The sequence below is a fragment of the Manacus vitellinus genome, unplaced genomic scaffold (assembly GCF_001715985.3).
Source record: "Manacus vitellinus isolate BGI_N305 unplaced genomic scaffold, ASM171598v3 scaffold_37_pilon, whole genome shotgun sequence".
Taxonomy (NCBI): domain Eukaryota; kingdom Metazoa; phylum Chordata; class Aves; order Passeriformes; family Pipridae; genus Manacus; species Manacus vitellinus.
Genome location: NW_021940517.1, coordinates 258,996 through 283,870, shown reverse-complemented (window position 1 = coordinate 283,870; position 24,875 = coordinate 258,996). Strand labels below are relative to the sequence as shown.

Below are 24,875 nucleotides of genomic sequence, written 5' to 3'. Positions count from 1 at the left end.
TAAGTGGAATGCTGCATTCTTTTGTGGAGTACTCAGAACAGAGAATTACAGGCACTAGATTACAAAAAGTCTTTTAAAAATCATGGTTTAGTTACATTTTACATCTTTGCTTTAAAATAGTTCCTCATATTCATAAGTTACTAGTCTCCTTATCCTTTGCATCTGGTTTCTAAGACATTCGATTAAATTATAAGGTGGCAATGATATTGGGTTTTTTCCTAATGTTTCCTCAGATAAATACTTTATAATTTATTATGGAAATTATTTGTAGAAATCTTGCATTAACCTGCATCCACTTTGCATTTTATTATTCATCCAGGCATGAAATTGCTAAACATTATACACTAGATAGATGTGATAAGGTGTCTGTACCACTTACTAAAGTTACTTAAATGGGAACAGATTTAAGTCAATACACAATTGGTTTTTTCTCTCCAGTGGTGCCAACAAGAGCCTAATACTTAATTAAATTTCTTTGTCATGTCTGTACTGCAAAATGAAGTAAGGAATCTCTGTATGTCTGCATCCCCAAGTTAGCTCCAAGTGGTGCTGAAACATCTACTCAGCATAATACAGCGCCATGCAGAGACAGTAGCCCAGGTCCCAAAACCACTACAGCTGCATTAGCTACAGATTTTTGATATGGCTGTAAGACTTACAGCAGGGCTACCTGAAAGCTGCAGCGTAAGCTGCAAGTAAAATGCAGTTTTGCCACTTGAAGAAGGGAAAGGGTCTAGACTACTGTTGTGTAGAAGGTAAAGAGGAGAAGTGGGTACGAAGGAATTAAGAGCAGAGGAAGATGAGTGACTGTGACAGCTGGTCCTGAAGGAGGGGTCAGAGTCTGTGGCAGCAGCTGTTTCTGGGGTTAGAGAGAGCTCCTCAAAGTAGCAATGTTTAACATCTAAGGTCTTGTCATAGTCCCTGTAGCATGACAAGCTAGAAGCCTTGCTCCCTCTGCTTGCTGTCCGCAACTCTGGCACAGGTGAGGTAAGGAAGAGGGACATGAATGTCTTGCAGGGTTTAGCAGCCTGCTGCTGTAGGCAGCTGCCTAATTTGTTTAAGCTTGTTTGGCTTCCTTTTCCAGAGGTAGCTTGGTTGGCATCAATCTGGACATGCCTTCCTGATGCTTCAGGGCACAATATTGTTCTGCTTCTAGTTAAAGCTGTGCAACTCTGCCAGGGCCATTTATGCCTGTTTTGACAACCAAAACCATGGTTTGCTTTTAAAATTTTGCAGTGTTTGAACTCCTGTTTGCTTGGGTAGTCAACTATCAGGTAGATTTCTTCAGTGATAACAAGACACGACTCTCTTACATATACATACCAATAACATAAGGTTTTCATACTTTCAGTATACCACATAATGTTGTTATTAACTATGCTTTATAGGCTTTTACTTCTTATTTTCTGGAATGGGCTAATAAGTCTTACATCCCAGCCAACATGCTGAGAACAAGATTGTGCAATACCCTTATGTGTAGAGGAATCTCTACGCATGGGTATTGGGTAGAGGAATCTCTAAAGAGCATTATCTCTTCCCTCACAGAGGCCTGAAGTCACTTCATCTGAGAGAAGTACCTGGGTCCCACTCTGCTTCTTTCTTCTGTTCTATCCCTTGCAGCACTTGGACTGCAAGGCAATTCAGAAGGAGGCTGGAAGGCTGGAAGGCTGACTGGATTGCCAATCCACATAAAATCAGTACATGAGATTTGGGGAGGTCTGGGACAGGTTCTCTGATCTTATGCTGTGTGTTTTACAAATACATCTTTTAGGTTAATGCCACCTGATATAAGGCAAGCTCAGGACAGTATATTTGGCTGCAGACACAAGATTGCCAGCATTCACAGAAGAGGCTTCAGATGTAAATGCCATCATCTAGATCTTAGGGAATGAGCCCCTGGGTTGTTTTCCAAAAGTCAGGAAGGAGACTTTCACTTTCAGATTCCAAAAGAAAACATTGAAATCTTGATGCAGTCCTACACTTAAAGCTTTTAATGTTTATAGAAAATTGCCTCTTTATAGTATTGATGGCAAATTGCCCTTAGATTGCAAAAGCTGCACAGAGAATGCAGCTATATTTTTGACACCATGTTTTGACAGATTGTCATGCTTCTCACAAAAGTTTGATTTTAGCTGAAATATACATAGTAAATGTGTGTACTTTATTATAAGAAAAAAGACCAAAATTGCTCTGCAAGTACTAGTGTCATTAAAAATGGATGCTTTTTCTACTCTGGCATTTATCTTCATTGTAGTATTTGCAGGTTTTTCTGTAAGTGGCAATTGGCAAAGCCACAAATCCTAAGTAAACATATCAACTGCAGGTGGTAAATATTCTGCTTTTAATATTTCTAGCTGTAAGGACAAGAAATACCAAAAGACAGGGTGTGTGGATGATGGTCTCGCACTTGGTGCTGGATATGACGAAATGCCAGAGGCAAAGTCAACCCAATACCCAAGATGTGGGCTTCACAGCAGTAGCATAACAAGAACTGTGACCTTCAGGGAGGCAGAGAGGGTTGGTTTTCATTGACTTTGGATGGAAATAAGTAACAAAGTTCATAGCTTCAAAGTAAAAAATGCTTAGTCTGTGTTTAAGAACGTCTGAAATCTAGCCAAGAATCCAACTGCTCTCTTAATCAAAACCCAGACTATATGGTAAAATCTTTTCCTGTGAAATGTGCGGTCTGGGGGCTTTTCTAAAAGAAAAATAAAAAATTCTATAGGTACTTATCATTCACTATAACACTATAATTTGTACTTTGGAAAGCACATTTGGAAGCTGTATTTTTCTAAATGGAAACAGTTTAGAGAGATGACTTTGGGTCATTGTACACATCACTTCCTGATTGCCTTGATTTCCTGTAAGGCATGCTTATCTTTTCAATATAAATCTTCGCTCCAATCAGCAGCCTATAATTTAACTACAAAAGCTCATTTATAATTGAAACTTGATGCCTTATAATATTTTACATTTTCAAGGGGTTTTTTTGACTGGATGATCGTGTTGTCCAGTGAAGATAATTAATTTTTTACCTATCCAGTGTTTTGTTTCTGTTACTATTTAATAAAACATTCTTCAGATTAAAAAAAAAATCTGGTTGAAAAAGTCCTGCTAGTCTGATAAAAACCAAGCAGCTCTACATTTGCAATATACCATATAAACATTTGATGGTTACAACTCATAGGAGATTCTGTGTTATTGGTGAATGCTTATTTACATTCCTCCATTATATTTTCATTTACAAAAAAAAAAAATACTTTACTGATTTTCTCTATTAGGCAAGTTTTGACCTTTCTTTAGAGGAATGATCTGAGATGACTAATGGAGAGTCCAATGTCTAAAAACTGGAAATCTTCTCCTTTATGTGTGGCTATGTGATCTTGGACAACTATTTTTGGTGTAGATCCTCAGTGGTATTTGGATAGCCATATCAACTGAATTAAGATCCTCAAATTTTAGAGATTTGTGGCCAAGATTTTCTACAAATTAGTCTTCAATCACTAAAACAGTAATAGTAGTATTCTGCTGCTTCGCTGGAGTACAATGAAAGAGATTTTCTTACAATTCCAAGATGTTCTGATGCTGTGGTGATCAAAGTTGTGCAAGTATCTTAGAATGCTACTTATTTTGCTTTGATGCATAATATATAACCAAACTGGTTTTGAAGACATAAAAGTAAGTTTATTTAGTTACATATGTATCTTACATTATACATGGTTTCCCTGAGATTCTCTTTAGAATATACTATAGCCTTTTACTTTATAAGAGCACTTAATGTACATTTTCTGGCAGCTCAATAAAGAATAGAATTAACACTTGTCAGCTGTGGTTTGTTTCAGCCTTAGCATGAATTATAATGTAGTACCCTTTTGGTTTGGTTTTGAACTTGATTTTAGAAAAGAGAGTAGATGCATTGAAGGTTGATTTCTTGAAGTACTTGTTTTCCTGAGAAGTAAGATAAAACTTGTAAGTTCTCCATTTTAAATTAAAGGTGAGGAGATCTGTGTTGGTTTTATTTGTTCATATAGTTATGATTTTGAGGAACCTTTGCATTTCTTGCATACTAGTTTTGCTCCAGTACTGATGGAGATGTTGATCCTGCCTGCATTCAGTAGCTTTAATTTTCATGATTCCCATCAGTAGTGAAGGGTCCAGACAGCCACCACTGAATGAGGGATGATCAAAAAAGGTGGAAGAACAGAGAAGACAAAGCAATTTTTATAAGATTGCTAGTCAATATATTCTCAGTGACAACAGGTCATAACAAAAGAAACTGATTTTATTCTATAATGAGATTGCAGGTCTGATAAGAAAAATTGATTGCACAAAATCAATTTCATTTTTTGTAAGACTTCAAACTATAGAATATTCTACTAAGCAAATCACCATAATATATCAATAGAAGGCTTTAGGGGGGTGGGCTCCAACTGATGTGGTTATGGTTTGAGCAGTAGCATTGTCTGATCACTGTCAAATGATGCAGTATGGATGCCTCACTGTGCTTTGACCATGAGTATTAAGAACTGGCAGATCACAGAAAGTAGTGTTTTCTGTGAAGAATCAATGCATAGCAGGGTATTGCTAGCAGCATTTAACAGGGACTGTCAGCAAACCTGTCAAATTCAATGCTCGACAGTGATTCAGAAGTAAATAAAAAAACTTTGCTGATTCAGCACAGAAATGATACAAAGATTAGTCAAATATAATTAATGACAGAAAACAAGACAATCCACAAAAAAGTGCCATGAATATGATTTGGGCCTGGAGGAGCGAGGGAGGAGGAATGGCTTAACCAGTGAGAAATTTAAGAGTTTCTCTGTTTAGGTTAAACAAGATTCAGAGGTATCTTGATTACAGTACATAAGTACCTTCACAGGAAGAAAGTATGGGGTACTGTCATGGTTTGAGATAGTCCCCAAATCCAATTCCCTAGCTCCATTCCCCCCTCCCACATCTCAACTTAATGTGAGATGGGCTTTTCCAGACAAAACACACCAGACTCAAAGTGGGGGAAAGGGAATATACTACAATGACTGTACAAATAAATACCATATCACATTATACACATGATCACAAACTATCTCTACCATGACATATGTATTTACAGTGGATCAGATCTCTTCTCCCCTCCAAATAAAAGTCCAGGAGGGAAAGAAGGACAGATCCCTTCCAGTCTCTGAACAGCAGCATCTTCTGAGGCAGCAGTCTGTCTTCTTCTCCACATGCAGCAGCTGATAGCTGGATTTCTGCCAGCACTCACGAGGGAGGTATTCAAGCCTCTCTCGGCCCCATCGCCTCCAACCGAGGGGTCTTCCGTGGGCTTCGTAACCCCAGACAAGGTCGTATCACCACGTCATATCACGAAGACACAGGGGGTCTTCGTGACGGTCTGGTATCTCCAGGAGACTCAGCTCCTTGCAGGGCCTCTGTGCCCTGTCTCTCAGGCTGCCACCGTGGCAGCAGTGCAAGGGGGGGGAGCCAAGGTCAACTCCCCCCACATTCCTCTGGCCGTCCCGGTCCAGCTCCGGGACGCTCTGAGCTTCTCAGCTCCTCTCTCTCTCTGGTGCTGCATGTCTAAAACTCTTCTCCTTAATAGGAGTCCATCTCCCTCTTTTCTCAGAGGGATCTCAAAGGAGTTTTGGGGGGCTGGTACAGTCTTACCCCCAGAACTCTGTCTCTCAGCTGCTGGCTCTCTTTCTCCCGGCTCTCCTTCCAGGAGTCCTTTCTCTGGTGCTGCATGTTGTTTCTGCTGCTCCTTCAGTTCAGGTGTTATCTATCCTGGCTCTCTGCCACCGTTTCTCTGGTCAGCGCTGGCTGCTGCTCTGTGCCCATGGAGAAAACATCTCCCGGCATAACTACAGGCACCTAGCCCAGCTTTATGCTGTTCCAGGTCCCTGCAGCCCCCCCCAGCCAGGGGCTGGGAGGCCCCAGAGGGCCCAAGGGGCTCAGAGCCCCTTCCTCGTGGCTCACAACATGGCCACCTCTCCTGCAACAACCCAAACTACAACTCATCTTTTCCGGTGAGCTTGTGGGATGTTGACATTTTTGCAGGAGCGCCCATTGGACAGAACTCCAAAACTTCCAGGGGTTTCCACCCCTTGGGGTCTACCACTTTTCTAGCCTCTGGGGGAAAACAAGATTCAAACCATGACAGGTACTGAAAGATTCTATATTTTAGCAGAGAAATGGAAAGCAGAAAGCAGTGACTGGAAGCTGAAACTAGAAAGGGTCAAAGTAGACATTAGGTAAAATTTTTTAAAGTGATTTTGAAGGGCCATTAAAGTACTGTACTAGAGGTATGTGTGCATCTTTCCTCGCCTGATATCTTTAATCTAAACGTGAATATTTGTTTTGGAAGACACACTTTGGCCAAACCATAGGCTGTCTTCAGTACAACTAATAGTGATAATTATGGTAGTGAAGACATGACCATTCACATTTTGACAGGGATTGCAGAAGGCTAGTAAGAAATCTGGGTATGTACTTGGGCTTATACAGAAGTCCCTAGCAGTGCACCTACAGTGCTGCCAATTAAACACTGTCTATGACTACCTTGCTGCAACCTTGCCTGCATTCTACTGTATAGACACATGGGAGGAGGTAAGGTTGAAAAAGAAAAGGAATATCTCAGTTGAGAAGTAACTTTAAAATAACAGTAGGGAGCTCAAGCTTGAAGCTTTTTGTAAGGAATGGGAGTATTTTTTTGAAGTTGGAAGAAAGATAATTTTAACAGTAATATTTTATAAGCAGTATAGGGAGATATTATCAGAGATCAAAGAAAAGGCATTTGCAGTAGGCAAGGGAGAGAATGAGAGCTGTGGTGCTTAATCCAAGGGAAAACAGTTCTTTGAAATATTGTGAAAAAGGAAATGGCAAAATGTTATTTCCAAAAAACCGACCAGCATAGCATGGAAGTGAAAAACTCATTTTTCTTTCATCCAAAAAAAAAAAAAAGCTACATTCTGCTCCCACTTTCAAACTTAGAACACTATAAATTGGCCAGTCAGTAATAACTGAGACTGCAGCTTGGTTTTACCACCCTAGTTTTTATTCAGCAGCACTACAGATGTCATCTATGGGGCTTGAATTCCATAGAACTGACCAGAGTTTGGTCTGATTTTACCTTTTGTTTGAATAATCATAATGATAGGAGGATTTTTAAAACAAGATCTGAATCCCTGTTGAGGTTTTTAATACCTCCTATTGTGAGGTCACTTGGATTTAGGATTTCTGCTTGGGTCTATCTCATACATTTTTACAGATATTCAAAAGCCTGTAATAGCCCACACACAGGTTATATTAATTTCCAGTGCCTAAATCCCTTAAGTGCTTTGGGGATTTCCCTGCTAATCCTCTTTTTAATGCATAAACCTAGAGGGTAGGTTTGAACCTTTGGGATTTATTCTTTGTGTTGGTTGTTTTCCAAGTGAAGAATCTTTCAAGGGTAACAACAGTAAGTGCTAAATACACAAAGACATAGAAAGTTTATGTACTGTTTATATTATCACAGCAATCTGCCAGTCTTTTTTTGGCACAAGAAGGAAAAGAAAGTGTGACTATTATTAGTAATTATGCTACTTATAGTAACTTTAAACACTTATTAATATTAAATTTATGCAAAAGTATTAAATCCTGACTGAACAACTCAAATCCTTTCCTTTCCAAGGGCAAAATAACAGTATTAATATTAATGAAGCCACAAAATACAAGCTAACTGACAGCATTTTTGCAGTTGCTGTATTTTGTTACTGAAAATGTATTATATTTTTCATGTCTGAATGTAAAAAACAAATAAAACTATCACAAATTGCTCTTTGTTTTAAGTGACATGCCTTTTCTTTATGATGCATGCTTTGCCATAAAAAGGGTGTACTTAATGCATTTCTGTTGGGAGATGCCTATTTATTCTGACAAACCGATCAGCCTCCAGGGTGTTCTTTTGCCACAGAACTGATTTTACATCTCATCCATTATCTAATAAGATGTGAAAAGAGTATCCTGTCTTACAAAAAATTCAGGCTTTGTTTCATTACAAGGATGTGGCAGGCTCACTCATAGACTTACTTGCAGGATATACAATTGTTAGTGAAAGGCCCAGTTATACAATAATGCATATTTCCAGCAAGCCTGTGGGGAAAACATTGGTAACATTGGTCCTGAGGATAATTTATTTCAAAGGTAAGTATAAAATGTGGACTCTCTAATAAGAAAGTGCATTTCACATCTTAAATAGTACTGCATGAATTTATGAATTTCATTATTATAATAAACAGCGATGCCTCAAACTAAATTGTGAAGCAGCCTGAATGTCTTTGCAAAATATATGCCCTGGGTTTTGTTTTTTCTTTCTTCATTATATCCCTGTTTTTGTTGTTTATGAAGAGTTTAAAATTGCACTTGTGAGAGAGATTGGAGTGAGGAAAGCAAGCTGAGGCATTGTGTGATAAACGCAGTGATAATACAAATATATACAAAACCCTATCAAACAAATGTTGTCAGTCAGATGTGTTTGTAAGGAGGAAAAGTCACAAAGGAAAAAGAGAATAGGATACACGGTAGGAAATACAGGTAAACCTAGGCATAACATTAAATGTTAAGGAATAACAAGTCTTTAAGATCTTAAGTGTCCAGGCAGAGTACCTCTCTATGTGTGTTTGTGCAGTGCTTAACATGCCTGAATTTTTTGACCAGTAATGCACTGCAAATCATCGTTGTATTTAAATGATGCTCTATTACAGTAATGCAGCCTCTCATACAACATATATTGCAAAAAAGTGCCTCCATTGTGAAGCTGTTTGCTAACCACAAGTGAATTAACAAATCAGTGTTGGCTGAAGTAAAACAAAACATTTTAGATCATTGACAGAATAGTGGAGAGAAATGACAAAAAAGCAAACAGATGATTAGGTTTGATATCTGTGGAAGTTACAACACTCACTGCACTCCTCCGCTGCAAATTTCTCTGACTTTCTGAATAACAGGATCAATCCTTTTGGACTTGAACAGTACTTCTTTTTATAAAGTGCAGTTTCTTTAGCATGACAATGAAATATGATTTTCAGTGCTTCTTAGGAAAGTGAAAATACAGCTCGAAAGAGTTCAAAGTGAAATTGCAAAAGCTGGAATTTGTGGCAGATAAATGTTCTAGTGTCATGTCCTCCTGATATCCTTTATTCAGTACATGTGAATGTAGCTCTGTATGTAAAAATCAAGGCTGTTTTATCAGTCTTGCTTATAATGCCAGTCAGAATGTCTTCCTGCTGAGAGATCTTTCAGAGTTTGGAGTTGCATCTAGACAGCACATCTTTAAAACAGCATAAGAGAGACCCATTTTATATTATTGACTTTTCCCCTTACCTGCAAGGACACAGAATTTAATGTAGCATTGATGGGTTGAAGATTTTGACACATGTCAAGACAGATATCTTCATTTTAGAGTTTAAAGAAAAGGCATTACACTTGGTAAATATGAACCACTGTAGGTGGCAGAGGCAGCTCAGACTGAAGTAGGGACAATTGTTTCACTCATCTGCAAAAGACATTACTTTTCAATGAAACTTTAGGTAAGGAACGTTATTTAAGAATGTTATTTAAGAAAGATGAAACCAGAACCATTGCCAGAAATGCAATAGGGGTCTAGAGGTAAACCCCATGTTAAGTAACCTATCATTGTGTCCTTTCTATACATTTTTTTAACCATTCTATAAAAGTCTATGGCAAGGATATAATTTCCTAGAATATGGCCTTTATAAGATGGTCACCACCTAGTAAAGTCAGCAATAGTTTTCCATGGAGAATGCATTTTATTCAGAACAATGAATAGACTATTTCTGTTAGCAAACCCTATAAAGCAGAACTGCTTGTTTCAGCCATCAACCTTCTTGTATAAACAGATTTCACTGCAGTAGAAACACAGCCATAAGTACCTAGTATGACTTTATGTCCCTAAATGAACCATATAGCAAAATCTCATTTTTAATAATGGCATTTATGTTACTTCACCAATGAAATGTATAATAATAACAGCAAAATTGTTGTGTTAATGATCAGAGTGTATAATAAGATGCAAAATTAGTAGGATTATGGGAATTTAATGGGATGAGAAGGGCAAGGGATCATCTGCTATATGACTCTTCATGATTGTAACCTGCTGTCTTTATCCCTAGCATGTTTTTATGACTGGTGCACTTTGGTTTGTTTCCCAGTTTGTGTTCTGCCGTGAATGTAAAGAAGAATACCATGAAGGGGAATGCGACTCTCTCCTCAACCCACAGGGAGCCGTGGCCCAGAAGGTAGGGCTCTCACAATTCCTGATCATTATCCCTGGCCCAGCTAGAGTGACCTTTGTCAAATGGGTGCTAATTAAAATCCTAAGTAAAAGCAATTATGTTCATGCTGAATTACTCCAGCCATCAGAGTTACCGAATTGGCTCTGCAGTGGATTTCAGTCGCTTTGATTGATAGAGTAGCTGAGTTCTGTCAGAAACACACAGGGCTCTGCCATCCGTTGATAAAGAAAAGGCCTTCCCAATGGGTTTTTTTAGGGTTGCCTCTATTCAATGTGAACACTTTTGAAAGGCTTTCTGTAGTCTTGCTGCCTTTCAGCTTATTTTCAGTGCACCAGTCAGGAAATCATGTGAGTTTGGACTGAATAACAAGACTTTTATACAGCCTATGCAAAAAATGCTGTTGATAATTTATGTTTTAGTTTAAAGAAATAAAAAATGGATTGTCTAGGCTGGAAGCTGCTAGATGATAATTATTCTATGCTGCTCTATAATTTTGTAGCTATTGTAGCTATAGACCTGGACAGGAAATAGTATTTCTCCCCGGGTATTTCTCTACAGTTGAGATTCAAGTTTCCTTTAAAATAAATAAATCACATAAACCACAGTCTTTCCAATATTAAAAAAAAAAAAAAAAAAAAAAAAAAAAGAGAGAGAAAGAACAGGAAAACAGGAAGGGCATCCCGTAAATATCTCACAGCTTGATGCCCAGGGTGCACTCCTAGGAAGCAGAAAACTGGTATTCAGATGTCTTGGCATGTTTGATGCTAAGGGGGAACTCAAATCCTGGGTCCCCACAGAGTCGAGTGTGGCAGATAGATAATTGTGGGCAGGTGCTGATGAAGACCTGCATCCAGCCAGCTCTCGGTGAGGATCGCCAAGCTCCTGTCAGTGCCTGCAGGTAGGCTCTGTTTGAGGCTAGCTTTTGGGGACTCTCACTGTTTGAACATAGAGACTGGGAGGGAGCTGAAGTTCTACTGGGAAGCTTTGCCATATGCTACCTGGAGATGGTTCATATGCCATACTTTGCAGACATTGCACTAGACATTACACTACCTGTGTAAAGATTCTTCTCTTTCTTAGTGAAGCTCTTCTAATTTATGGAAGGAATTAGCACTGGCTGAGACAGAATTAAACAGCCTGAACCCTAGTAGTCAGACAGGGTATCTACCTCTGTTGCACTGAAACATGTACTGTATGAGACCCAAAAATCCATCTACTTTGTCAGCCTCTAGTAATTTTTATCTTTAGCAGCTATCAGCAATTTTTTCCCATGAATTTGTGCAACCCCTTTCTTTGAAGCCATATATATACAAGATTTGCAGCTTAACTGTCCTCTATGAAGAACAGTTTCATTTTATTTGCAGAAACCTTAGAGCAGTCTTCCAGTTACCATTCACATTTATAGAAAAACAAAGCAACTTCAACAGAGAAATTGAGAGACACTTAAAACATCCAATAGCCTAGTAAAGTAGGAGACTGACTCAGTGTCTTACCTTAATTAAATTTAGCTAGAACTTGAATACATCTCAACATGAACTGTGAGCCCTATATTCATTAAGTTATTTATGCCTAGAGTTTTACCTAGAGTACTGAAAGTTGACATGGCATGTTACAAATGAGTTCAACAACGTTGGCTCTGTGAAAGTTAGAGTTCATATAATTCCTGTGTTCTAGGGCAGAGATAAAGGTGTGCCAGGAAAAATCAGAATACCATAAGAAGCAGTGGTTTATTTTAAATATTTTAATATTGCCCTAGCTTTTCCTTGTAACAATGGGAGAACTTCATCCATCTGATCCATTCTCTCAGCACATGAATTGCATCCAATTAGACCTGTTAACTTAGGAATGTTGACTACTTTTGCGGTTCCAATGAATGTGAACATTTTTGATCTTCCTGAAAAATTTCCTGTACTCTCGAAGAGCTGTTTCAGAATAGCTAAATGATAGTACCAGAATAACTCTTGCATCTGTGCAGATCGGTTCCCCTGTATAGACAAAACCACAGACTATGCAAAATTGATTTAGGCTCCAACTTAAGCTGAAGTTAATTGACAGGTCGGCCTTCAATTTTCCCCGCAAGAAACTAAGAGAGCTGCACTAATTAAACTTCTCCACGAGGTGGTGCTGTGCCGCTGTGCCACTGTTTTCCCTCCCTTTCCTTAGCCAGGCGAGCAAAGCGAGAGGTAACCGATAGAGGGCAAGCCCAGGTACTGGTGAGATGCTGGTTTCACCCAAACAGCATCGCTACAGAGCTCCCCTGCCCACAGCACCTCCATACAGTGCATACAAACCATTCGTGGGGCATATGGAGTGCAGTGCATGTGGGACAGTTTCCATCTCTCTCACTGAGATTAATGTAAATGTTTATCCACCTCTGCTTTCAGGCTGTCTGTTCTGTTTGGCCTTTTCATGCTAGGTGTGTAAGTCTGTGTGTCAGACCTAACTTGCTGTTATTGTGCTGCTTGCTGAAGCAGTGAGCAGGATTTTTTTTATTTGTGACCATCATCTGTTTCAAGGTAGGAATAATACACTTCCAGGGTTGTCTCTAGCTCATGCAGTTTGACTCCTGTCTGGATCCATATAATTTATTTTATAACTTTTGTTTATTGCCACAACCCTTACCATTCAGATTTAAGAATCAACCAGACACACTGCAACTAAACTTTTCCTCTCCAGAACAGGTGCAGGATACGTGATCGGTCTCGGGGAAATACTCTCCATGTATGGTCTGTCAGGGCAGTGCCTGAGGACAGAGATGGGCCAAAATGGTGGGTGGTGCATCCACAGGGGTCCATGACTGGCTGGGCAGGGATGTGGGGAGCTGGAGGCAGTGTCATCATGGCGCAGCTATGAGGGTCCAGGAAACATAAATGGTGGTGGTGAAATGGGCCTGTGCTTGGGCAGATATGAGAAATAGTGAAGAGGAAGCCTGAGGTCAAGAGAGGGGAATGGATCTGGAGAGACTGTGAAGTGGGGGAGAACAATAGGGAAAGGGGAATGGAGTCAGTTGGCAGGAGGAAGAGGGCAACTGCAGCTGCAGGGTATGGGAGGGACAAAGCAGGTGCCGCATGTGGTGCTTCGAAAAGCTAGTCAAAATAAAGGATTTGGAACCATATAATGGTGGGAAGCTAAAGGGCATTGTTTGCTGCGTGGGGTAGAAGAGGCAAACTCGGCAGCTGGCATGCAGAGAGCAGCTCAGCTTTAACTGCTGGTGTATCACGACCTTGTATCATACACCTACTGGTGTATCAGACCAGATCTGTGCACAGATATTGCTGATGATTTCCCATCTTAGTATGTAAGTTACATTATTTCAGCAAAAATAAAATTTAGCTGTGGCAACTTCATTTGAGAAGCTTTGTTTTAAAACCATTGCAGCCTCTTGGAGCTGTTTGAACTTTGGGATGTCAGAAGGAATCATATTGGATTAATTAAAAGGCACAGTGTGCATGGTGGAATCAATGACACAGTAAAGGTGACTCCAGCCAGATTTAGGTTTAGAAATAACTACATAGTCCCTGCTATGTACGTGACATAACCAGGCTTCCTGGCCCCTTTTAACCTCACACATAGACAATCTATGCTGATGGGGAATCTACTCATAAACCAGCTTCCTCTGTAAGTCCCCACCTTAAAATTAGCTTTCATAGAGCAAAATCTTTCTAGTTGGTTTTCTTTGTACAAGGATACGCCATGCACCTTCTTGCTCCCTAGCACCTGGACAATAAAAGGTGACCACATATCAGATTTGAACTTTTTCAGAGTAGCTTCCAGGATGATTTTGGTGCTGGGCATGTTGATAAGACACCTGCAATGTAAACTGTAATAGCAATACCAATGACTCTGGTGTAAAAGTGGTGCATATATAAATAAGTTAATAGAATATGGGGCAATGAGTCATAAATATTTTGGGGGGAAAAAAGTGACACAAACTGGGTGAAATGTGTTATAAAAAGAACCGTTTTAGAAACGGTTCTGTGGACAAACTTTCTCCAAGAAGCAGCTGATTACATTGTCCTACCAAGTCAGTGAGTGTGTAATTGTAAAAACGTAAGAGCTTTTTAGCAACTTTGCTTTTTCAGAATTTGCTGTGAATTTAGTAAAGAGAATAAATTAAACATCATGATATATATTTCTAGTTACAGCTGTACACAAATCCCTCCTATAACCTGCATTCAAAGGTTGAACCTAAAAGAATATCTTATGTCTTATTCCATAAACCCGGTCTAGCAGTCTTTGTAGGAAACCCGAACATAAATCTAGTTCATCTCATTTGAACAAACTCCACTATTACTGCTAGGCCAACAACAGCTGTAAACCCAAGCCTAGATAAAACATCCAGTCTGGGATGGGCTGGCATAGTGAATCCTTTACCAGGATTTTTATTGAGCCACAAAGCTATGGGTTCAAAGCCATTCATCTCTTTCAGTGTAAGTTTGTAGCTACTGCTGTAAAACTTCACTTCAACTCCACTCTTAACCTGTGGGACACTGCCTGTCCTGGGTGTAGCCATAAGCTAGAGGCCTTGGTCACCCAAATCCCAAAGCCTGTCCCCAAACCCACCAACATCAAATCAAACTTCGACTGTTTGTTGTTTTGTTACTGAGCCATCACAGTCCTCAGGTAGCTAATGTAGGATCCAGACAGTAGCTTTGCTGTTCTGCAACTGGCAGTATAAAGCTTATCCAGAGCCCCTGTCAGCCCGGGAACCCACCAGATCTAACCAAATGCAGTGCAGTCAGTGCCTCAGCTGAGTCAGGGCAAACCTGATCCTATTCATCAGCACATGCTTCCTGGGCTCCTTGGCTGCACCCCTAACCAGAGTTTCTGGGCTCAAACCAACACGGGCATGATATCTCAGGCAAACAATTGGCTCCGAAGCACACACATTTGATCACTTCCCAGAAATGTTTTTTGTTGCACCGGTGCAACATGGCACATCCATGTGCATGCACACATCCAGGAAAACCTGTCACGTCACCTGGCACCCTGCTGAAGTCTGTTTTGATGTAGCTCCTGGAAAAACTTCCAGCTCACTTGAGCTGCAGGTGAGCCTCCAGCCCATCTTATCCTCCCATTGCCTCCTGTGTGCAGGTCTCGGAGTTGACAGTAGGTGGTATAAAATGTACAGGCATTACTTGCCAGGCTTCCCTTTCCATCATGGAACAACAGTTTCTAACCTCTTATGCTGTAGATTTCCAGCAAGCTTGTAGGGTTTGAAGCCTGGTCTCTAATGATAATCTAAGTGATGAATAGTAAAAGCTAACCACAAAAAACATGAATTATTTCACTACATTTTAGTGAAAGAAAAAGATACTGAAGAGGTTCACCATATACAATATCTTTCAATGGGTCCTGAGTCACAGTAGGAAATGTGGAACATCTATTATTAGGCCATTGATTTTTTTTTTTCTGTCAGGTAAATTTTAAAAGTTAAATAAAGCATGCTTGTACAAAAAATGGCACACCTAGCTTGAATTCTTAAGTATCTAAAACAAATGAAAAAGAAACTGAGGCTTAGGGTTTTAATTGCTGGTATGTTCACAATGTCATGCTCAGGACATCTCAACCCACAGGTGCCTAATTAAAGGAGCAAGAAAAATAACTATAACCAAGAAACATCCTCTAAAATTAATCTTTCTGTTATAAATAAAAATGCACCAGAGGAAATCTGAGAATAGTTCTTTACTTTCTGTCTTTTGAAAAATAGATGGGAACTATATAAAGAGAATTTTAGCTTTCTTATTTTGGGCAGCAGCAATAAAGCAAAAAAGATGTGACAGACTGCTTTTGTTTATGAGGTTAAGCTGACAGTCATTTTCAGCTGTGTTGCCACTTACTGGAGAAGGCACATTCTTTATTCCACTCATAGAAAAGAGTTATATAAGAATGACCTGTATTAGATTAGATTTTCTCCTTTTGAGCAGTGTAAATTCAATATTCACCATCTACCTGAATTTAATTCATTATATGAATGGCCCCAACATGCAGTGAGAACCTTGATGTGCAGTGTCACCAAACCAGAGCACTCTGATATTATTTAGTGAAAGTCTCTTTCATCCTGTATCTGACATAATATCCTGTTATATCAATTCGATTTTAACTAGTTCGTCACAAAGCAGCACTTTTTTTTTTATAGCAGAATTCCCTAGGCACACTAGACAGATTGGTTCACACAAAGCTGCTTTATGTGGATTTAACTGGATCACCGCTGTACTGACACCTCTATTTTTCCTGTGCATGAAACATATTCTCATGAAATTAATATCTTTTCCAGTCCTTATCCATAGCCATATTTTAGTGTTTTGATTAGCCTAAATCTCTCTAAATTAGAGCACTACTCCCATAGCTTTCAACGCCTCTCTTTGTGAGATTTTGACTCTTAAATGACTCAAATAATGCATTTTCTTCCAAAATCCCTCTAACCTATCTATTGCCCTAGACATCTGCTATTTTTATCCCCACAACTGAAGACACCAGTAAACATAGCAGGATGTTAACTCATGTGATCATGTTCATGAAACAGCCCTGAAGAAGCTAAGAAGACAAAACAAATTTAAGTTGAACTGTCACCACCCCTTGTAGATACAGCTTCAACTGATAAGGCTGATTTTGCTTACAGCTCTACCTCTAGTGGGCTCTGTTAACCTAAATATTATGGTGGGTTGAACATTGCTTTGTGTACAATGAATTATTCTTTGTCTTCCTTTCAAATGCTTTCAAGTATACATAGCTTTTCTCACATTCAAGTTAGAAAATGAGTAATACTTTCTGTTTTGAGACATCTAAACCTTTTTAAAAATCTGTATTTCACATAAAGTCATAATTTTACATATTTCTATTAAATTAAATAAAAAGCTTATTTTTGCAAGTAAAATTAGCTTTAAATCAAGCATTTCTGATCCAAAGCAAATTTATTTCTGTTTTAAAGAAAGCTGCACTAGGATGCATTTTTTTAAAGTTATGCATGACCAGCTTTCTTTTCTTATCAGAAAGGAATGAAGCCCCAAGAGCAAACAAGCGGGAGTGCAGAAATTACACTCACTAAAGCAAAGCAAAACATAAGGTTAACAGCTTCATATTCTATTCTGAATCAAGGGTCTTCAGTCTTCAGATGTTGTCTATAGTGGGCAAAATAAGCATGATCATAAAAGAAGCATGCTAACATAAGACAGCATATAATTTGGTGGATGTCAGAATTTAACGTTATGTATCTAATGCTTCCAGTATTTTTAACTAGAAATTTTGCCATGAATTTTTTTAACTTAGATGGTACTGCTTAGTTGCTGTCTGTGAACACATAGTTCATTTCTTTTATGTAGTTCTACTGAAAGGCTGGTGTGTGCTCTATTACCTGAATGAGATGCTGCTTTAAGAAGGACACTTTATTTCTATTTCAAGATGCTTTCTGTCCCTGTACATCTTTTTCCAGTACTGCATGATATGAATTAAGTGCATAAAAAGCTTTCCTTTTCCATGTTGTTGTATTGCTGTATGGTCCTCAGCAGTCTCTGTGGTCTCTTTATCCCTGTTAGTTTTTCCAAAAGACTCAGCATAGAAACAGAAGTAAATCTACATCCTTCTTACCCAGAGATAACAAGACAGACTTTTCCTCCCATCTCACTAAGGGAATATTGCAGAGGGGATGTCGAATAATGCTTGGAACAGTTCTTACTGTAGCTTCCTCTTATTTGTGAGTATTCATCACTGGTCATAATGTGCAGCACAGTTGAGAATCAAAAAAATTATTCATAAAGTGGCATGGATGAAATCTAGTAGCTTTTCAGTAGGGCTGGGACAAATATTTTGTAGTAATTGGAGAATTAGAGCATATTGTGCTGCGTCAGCAACAGAAGCGATCAAGGTCTCCTGTCCTCAGCAAACTGATGTGATGCACACCTGGAGCATCTCTGAACTTCCTACCCAAGACCAGGCAAAACAAGGAAAGTGAGAGACACCTCTGCTTGACAGACCTGCTCTATTACCTAGGTCATTGCAAAGGAAATTAGGTTTGCTAGTTTAGGACTAGCAGAGTATGATTTAAATAGACACGAAAGATAGATAATAAATAGATAATAAAATAGATAATAAAGAATTGCCATACACCTTTTTTCTATTGTTTGAGGAAAAAATGAGTGCTTGCCACCATTGTATGTGGAGCACATAAAGCACATGAACACTGGAGGCTCATAGATCTGGATGGTATGATTTCCTTACTGAATCAGAGGGATTCCATCACTGTACCATTTCTCTGTATTTGCTTCCTGCAGCAAGAAGTCTTTAAGTTAGCAATCGGCAAGACTGGGCAGAAGAGGAATGTTTCAGCTCTAATGGGCTGAAAATATCATGCTGCTGCAGCTAGTTCATGCTAGAATTTTCACAATGGAAAATATTAAAATGTTAATTCACTCTGCTGTTTTCAGCAATTTGTTCTTTCTTGGTGAACTGCATATATGTGGTTAGAAGTTGTTTCTTTTAGACATTCCTAAGCACTCCCAAGTTTGTATTTTTTTTTCAGAACTGAGATTAAAAATGTTTATTCAAATGAAATGAGCAATTTGATATGTGAAATTTTGCCTCAGTGTCATTTGCTATTAGGTCACAACAAACACAAGACAAGAAAAAATATGTTTGCAAGTATTAAAACGCTGGATTTTGACTATTTCAGAAAATAGAGCCACTGTGAAGCTCTTCTGAGCTGACTACAAAAATTAAAAATACTCTGGTCTTCCCATTTGGCTATTCTGAAAAGAATAGCAGGGTTTTATCACTGCTATAGTGATTTTCATCTTGAATCATCTGCGTGGATGTTAAATAATGAATTCCCATGAAAATGAGATTAAATTAGTACCATCTTGTTTCTGTCACTGGGCAAACTGAGGCCCAGGTCAAGCATTTCCTTTTTTCCCCACCTTCTGTTCAGACCTCTCTGAGCTAGCTCAGATTGCTTGCTAAAGTCATCCTTCCTTAAGATCAAGGTGTTGCAAAATCAATACTAGATTATGTTCTTTGCTATTAGCCTGAGCAGCTTTTTCTATTCCCCAGAACTTACTTATGTGCTGTTGTATAGAGGTCATCTTTCTGCCGAATTGCTGAATAATCCAGCAGGGTGCAGGGCCGAGTTCCCTTTCCAGAAGCAGAGAGCCAAAAGTAAAAGTCACTTTGTACACTTTTATCACCTCTACATCAAAAAGATTGGCAAAATAGAGAAAAGTAAGTGAGAAGCAACAAAAGGGGTTCATGGGTTGAGGAGACTGATATAGGTAGTAAAATAAAATAGATAATACCAAATACACAATCTTGAGGTTTCCTGATTAAAAGAAGCTTGTGGGTTTTTTTTTTGTTTTGTGTTTTGTTTTGTTTTGTTTTTAAATGCATATTGCAATGGCCACCAGATGAGTTGGAAACAAATTTCTGCAGATGCTGCTCTTTTTTATTCCATTTTAACTCAGGTCACTTCAGGCAAGATTAAAATCTAGGTCTTACTCACTGACACTGTAACAACTTACAGGTTTTATCAATAGTAGATGACAAGAAATCAAGAGGAGTTATGGTTGTGTTGCATTTTTAAAAGTTGAGCCAATTTCCTTTTTTTAGTCTTACTCAAAATAAATATATTAAAAAATTATCCATTTAAATTAATATTTAGATCCACATGACAGACTACAAGTATTTTGAAGGTATACACAAAGAAGTTACAGAAATTGTTAGAAATTAAAGAGTTTAAAATGACCATTTTCCCACATGCTTGAAAAAACTCACATTACGAATGGAGAGAGCAGAGTTTCAAGGCTGGAACCTACATACATTATTTACATCTACTATTCACATAGTTGCCAACCTTTTGTGATAGAAATTACTCAAGGCACTGCCATCTCTTTTGTCCTTGTACCATCATTTTAGGTAGGAAACTGCCAAATAGGCCACTTGTGTAGATTATGTAATTTTGTCCCGGTCATAAATAGGACAAACACAGGAGCCCCTTTTACACTCTTCATGATGACTTTTTTCATCTATGTAATTCTGTCTGGGGAGCTGATAGCTTTCATTGCTCACGGGTGGTTTTTTTTACTTTTTCTCTAAAATTTTTGTGTTCCTTCTTCGTGCCTCCTAAATTTACATAGATTTATGTTGGAATGAAACCCAGACCTCTGACACAAAGGCGTATGCTTTATTATGAAAAACAGTTTCCTTCCAGACACCCCACCATTATGCATTATCAAGTGTTGCGTTGCCTTGGTGGTTTTTGTTTTCTTGGACGGGCTTTAATCCCTGAAGCAGAATCAAGCCTACGGTGTCTGACATGTCATGTCTCAGCTGGATTCACCTGACTGCTGCTTTGCCTTGCCTTTTGCTTTACCTATCTTTGTGCCTTTGCAGCATGGCTGATGCCCCCATGTCCTCCTGCTGGGGCTTTGCCTGCCACTCAGGGCAGGGAGCAGCGGGGAGGACACAGCCTGTGCTGCTGCTGGATTTAGGAAGAATCTCCAGGAAGGCACATGCTTCCACTGCTGCTGCTACCCCCATCATCCTGCAGTTCAGGATCTAACTCAATACATGTGTTGTGCACACTGGGAGAAAACAGTCTGCATTTTGAAGCAGAACTTCTGCATCTCTCACAAAGTCCAGCCTACCTGGCCTGTCTGTTTCTTGCAGGTGAATGGTTCTCACTTCAGTGTAGACATCATGTCCCAGTGCAGCCTTTCAAGATTGTGCCCACACGTGATTTTGCTCTCTCTTTGCAGGGGTATGTAGTTGATGAACATGCAGCCATGCAAGCTCGATGGGAAGAAGCATCTAGAGACACAATCAAGAAGACAACCAAGCCATGCCCCAACTGCAATATTCCAGTAGAAAAAAATGGTAAATTTATTATATATCTTGTATTTAACTGTCTTTTAAAATTCATTTTACCAAATAAATGTATAAATGTGCATGTGTACATATTCATAGTATTATTCCAAGATAGGGAGAGCACACAGAGCTTGAATAATTGCCTCTGTCACTTTATCTAAATTATCTTGAAAACATTAACTCTAAATCACTTAGTTCTAAAACCACCAATCAAGCCTCACAAAATGCCTGGTTGTTTTGTAGGGAGGGAAAATGAGGCACTGGATGTAGCATTCATATGACTGGATATCCAGCTAGTTGTCTAGATTTACTATTGTCACTGGGAAAAATAGACATTGTAGGGTAAAACATATCACAATGAAGCAGAACATATGTCTAATGTAGGACAGAAGAATCACACCTAAAAGTGGGATGTGGAGAATGAGTCCTGCTGTAGATGTCTACACAATATATGGCTGAATTTAGATGAGATTTATCTCAACCCAGTCACATGCCCGTAGTAGAAGTGCAAATTAAAGGAAACAACATGAATCCTGACAGTTTGCACTAATCGATGTTTACTGTGTAGGAAGCAAAGTAATCTGCTGGCACTGGGATGGTTAAAATGGGGAACAGAGGATGGTAAATAGGCTATACATTATGCGTTAATGCTATTCCAAGATTTAATGGTATTTATATTAATTAATTAATAAAAATATATTAAATTTATTGCCTAAATATTATAGAAGTATTTAGAGGATGCTTCTCAGTTTTGTGACATCACTTATTCACATGGAACACTGAAAACACCAAATAAGACACTGTGAACTGCAAGAAGAGAACACTTCAAGCAGTGATACTGCAGAAGTATTACTGAGGAAGAAATAGGACAAAATCCTGAAATCTGGGGTTTGATGAAAGAAAAGAAAGCAGTTGGCAGATAGAAAGTGGGAGACACTTTCAAGCACAAGAAACAGAAGGGAAAAAAACCAAGAATTCAAGAGTGGGAAGGCGAGACAAGGTTTGGCATCATGTAGAGAGCAAGGTGGGCAGCAGACAAGAGATAACAGAGGGCTTGGTCAAAAATCTTATTTGCAGACTTGTAAAACAGGCTGGAAACAGAAGTTTTAACTGCATTAGAAATAGAGAGATGATAATATTTAACAGTTTGTGTGTACAGCCAAATGAAAAGAAACCTTCTGGTCAGGTTGAAGGAGTGGTAGGACCTTTATTTTCTCTTATGCTGGGCTACAGAATCTTTACTGTTAAATTATAGGCAGTTAACATTTGTCACAAACAGGATATTCCTGTTTGATACCATTTACACAACTCCCACAAAAGTTTAGGGACATTGCTTGTAAAAATCCCCATTTTATCAAAAAGGCAGTTCTACTTTTTACCTTTGAATGAAAACATTTATTGAAAAGGGATAATAAGCAGGAAAAGACTTTTCCTTGCTTATAGCCTGACCCAGGTCAGAACAGTGCCTCATGATACAAAATGCCAAAACCCTGGTAGTAGGCTAGAAATGTTTGACACGCTGTAATTGGCTGATTGTGCTGCAGAGATGGGCAGAGAGGAACCTTCTGAAATTCAACAAAGGCAAATACAGGGTTGTGCACCTGGGGAAGAATAACCCCATGCACTAGTACAGGCTGTTGGCTGACCTACTGGAAAGCAGCTCTGCAGAGAAGGACCTGGGGGTCAACAACAAGCTGTCCATGAGCCAGAATTGTATCCTTGTGGTCAAGAAGGCCAATGGTATCCTGGGGTGCATTAGGAAGAGCATTGCCAACAGGTCAAGCCCTCTACTCATCCCTAGTGAGGCTGCATCTGGAGTGCTGTGTCCAGTTCTGGGCTCCTCAGTACAAGAGAGACATGGAGCTCATGGAGTGGGTCCAATGGAGGCTGTGAAGATGGAAAAAGGACTGGAGCTCTGAGGCTGAGGGAGCTGGGCCTATTCAGCCTCAAGAAAAGACAACTGAGAGGGGAACCTCATCAATGTCTCTAAGTGTCTGAAGGACATGTCAAGAGCATGGAGCAAGGCTCTTCTCAGTGGTGCCTGGCAATAGGAGAAGAGGCAATGGGCAGAAACTGATGCACAGGAAGTTCCACCTGAATATGAGGATGATCTTTACTGTGTGAGTGACCAAGCACTGGAACAGATTGCCCAGAAAGGTTGTGGAGTCCCCCTCACTGGAGATACAGAAGAACTGTCTGGACACAATCTTGCACAATGTGCTCTAGGATGACCCTGATTGAGCAGCAAGGTTGGATCACCACTGTGGTCCCTTCCAACCTTACCTGTTCCATGAATCTGCGATTCCAATGAAAAGATGAAAAAAGGACTGTATAAATAAATACATGATGGGAGAAACAAAGAAAACAGAGGCAAATTATTCTCAGTACCCACTGAAAGGACAGGCAGCAATGCATACAAATTGAAACACAGGAAATTGCGTTTAAACACAAGAACATCCTTTTACTGTGTGGGCAGCTGAAGACTGGAACGGGTTGCCCAGAAAGAGTTTCCATTCTAGGATACATTCAAAACCCAACTGGATGCAACCTGAGCACCCTACTTCAGTATGACCCTGCTTTGAGCACTGAGGTTTGGACTGGATGTTCTCTAAAGGGACCTTCCCACCTCAGTGATTCTGTCATTCTGCAAATTAATGCATGAAGCTTAAAAAGCGCAGTGCTTGCTTTCTTCTTTGGTCATGGTTACTGCATATGCCAGCTTGTAGGCTGCCATTTGTAAACTGAGAGAAGCACTTCAGAGCTGCCTAAGTAGCTGACAACTCTACACTGAACTCTGCCGACAGTCTTCATTTGGAAGGAGTACACTGACTCCACACAGGAGAATAATTGTACTTTCCTTCCCCAAATGCATCTGTGGACACTGTCTTTTACAAGGGATAGTGGCAATGCCAATAACTTTTCTGTAATACTCTGTGTAAACTATAGGCATTCCAGAATATTTCTGGATGAAAATAACTTTCCTATAATAGCTGAAGTGAACGAGAGAAACACTTTCCTACAGCTGAGTTCCCCGTCTGAGTGAGTTTAAATACACATCCATGTCTTTTAGAGGACTGCTGTACTCACAAAGCTCTAGGTCACATTGCTTGAGACACTCTCCACTCTGACTGCTGATCTCAGCTGCCATGTAGCAGAGAATAACGTGATGTATCTAGTTTAGAAGGTAGGACCCACGTTTGATAGAGGGTGTCTACTGGGGATTGAGTCCTGTGCCAGGACTAAGTTTTATTCAGTGATGGCCTAATACAAATTGTAAGAGAGGACTGGGTCTAAAATTTAAATAAACTGAAACATGGAGGCTGGCCATTGGTATGTTTACATTTAAATAAGATAAAAAATTTTCTGGTGCATTGCATTTTTTGCACAAAGATATAAACTAATGAATAGACCTTGCTATCACAACAATTTTCTCTCTCTGTCAGATGAAGTAGACAGGCCTATTTTAACAAACCAGTTCTTGTGTCTCCTGCAGTTTTTGCATTCTGAGAAACATTCTGGAGTGGCATTTATAAAAAAGGTGGTGTGAGGGTAGCAGTTTGTACAGTAGGGAATACACACTCCCTGTACCTCCCATCACCATTTGGAGTAAAACCAAGATGACATTTCAGCATTTCTTCATACTGTATACTTTTCTCTCAGTTTGAATTATGCAAAAGATCTCTTTGTGTGGTAAGCAACATAATTTCCATTTAAAATGTATTTCTGTAA

General features: G+C 39.3%; 1 protein-coding gene across 1 annotated transcript in view; it reads left to right on the top strand.

Annotated features, from left to right (window-relative positions):
- PRKN (parkin RBR E3 ubiquitin protein ligase) overlaps window positions 1-24,875 on the top strand; it is a 575,237-nt gene that overhangs the window by 547,672 nt on the left and 2,690 nt on the right. The window contains exons 11-12 of the mRNA XM_018077346.2: window positions 10,209-10,295; window positions 21,038-21,155. Of these exons, the coding sequence (XP_017932835.1) occupies window positions 10,209-10,295; window positions 21,038-21,155 (205 nt within the window). The remainder of the gene's footprint in view (window positions 1-10,208; window positions 10,296-21,037; window positions 21,156-24,875) is intronic.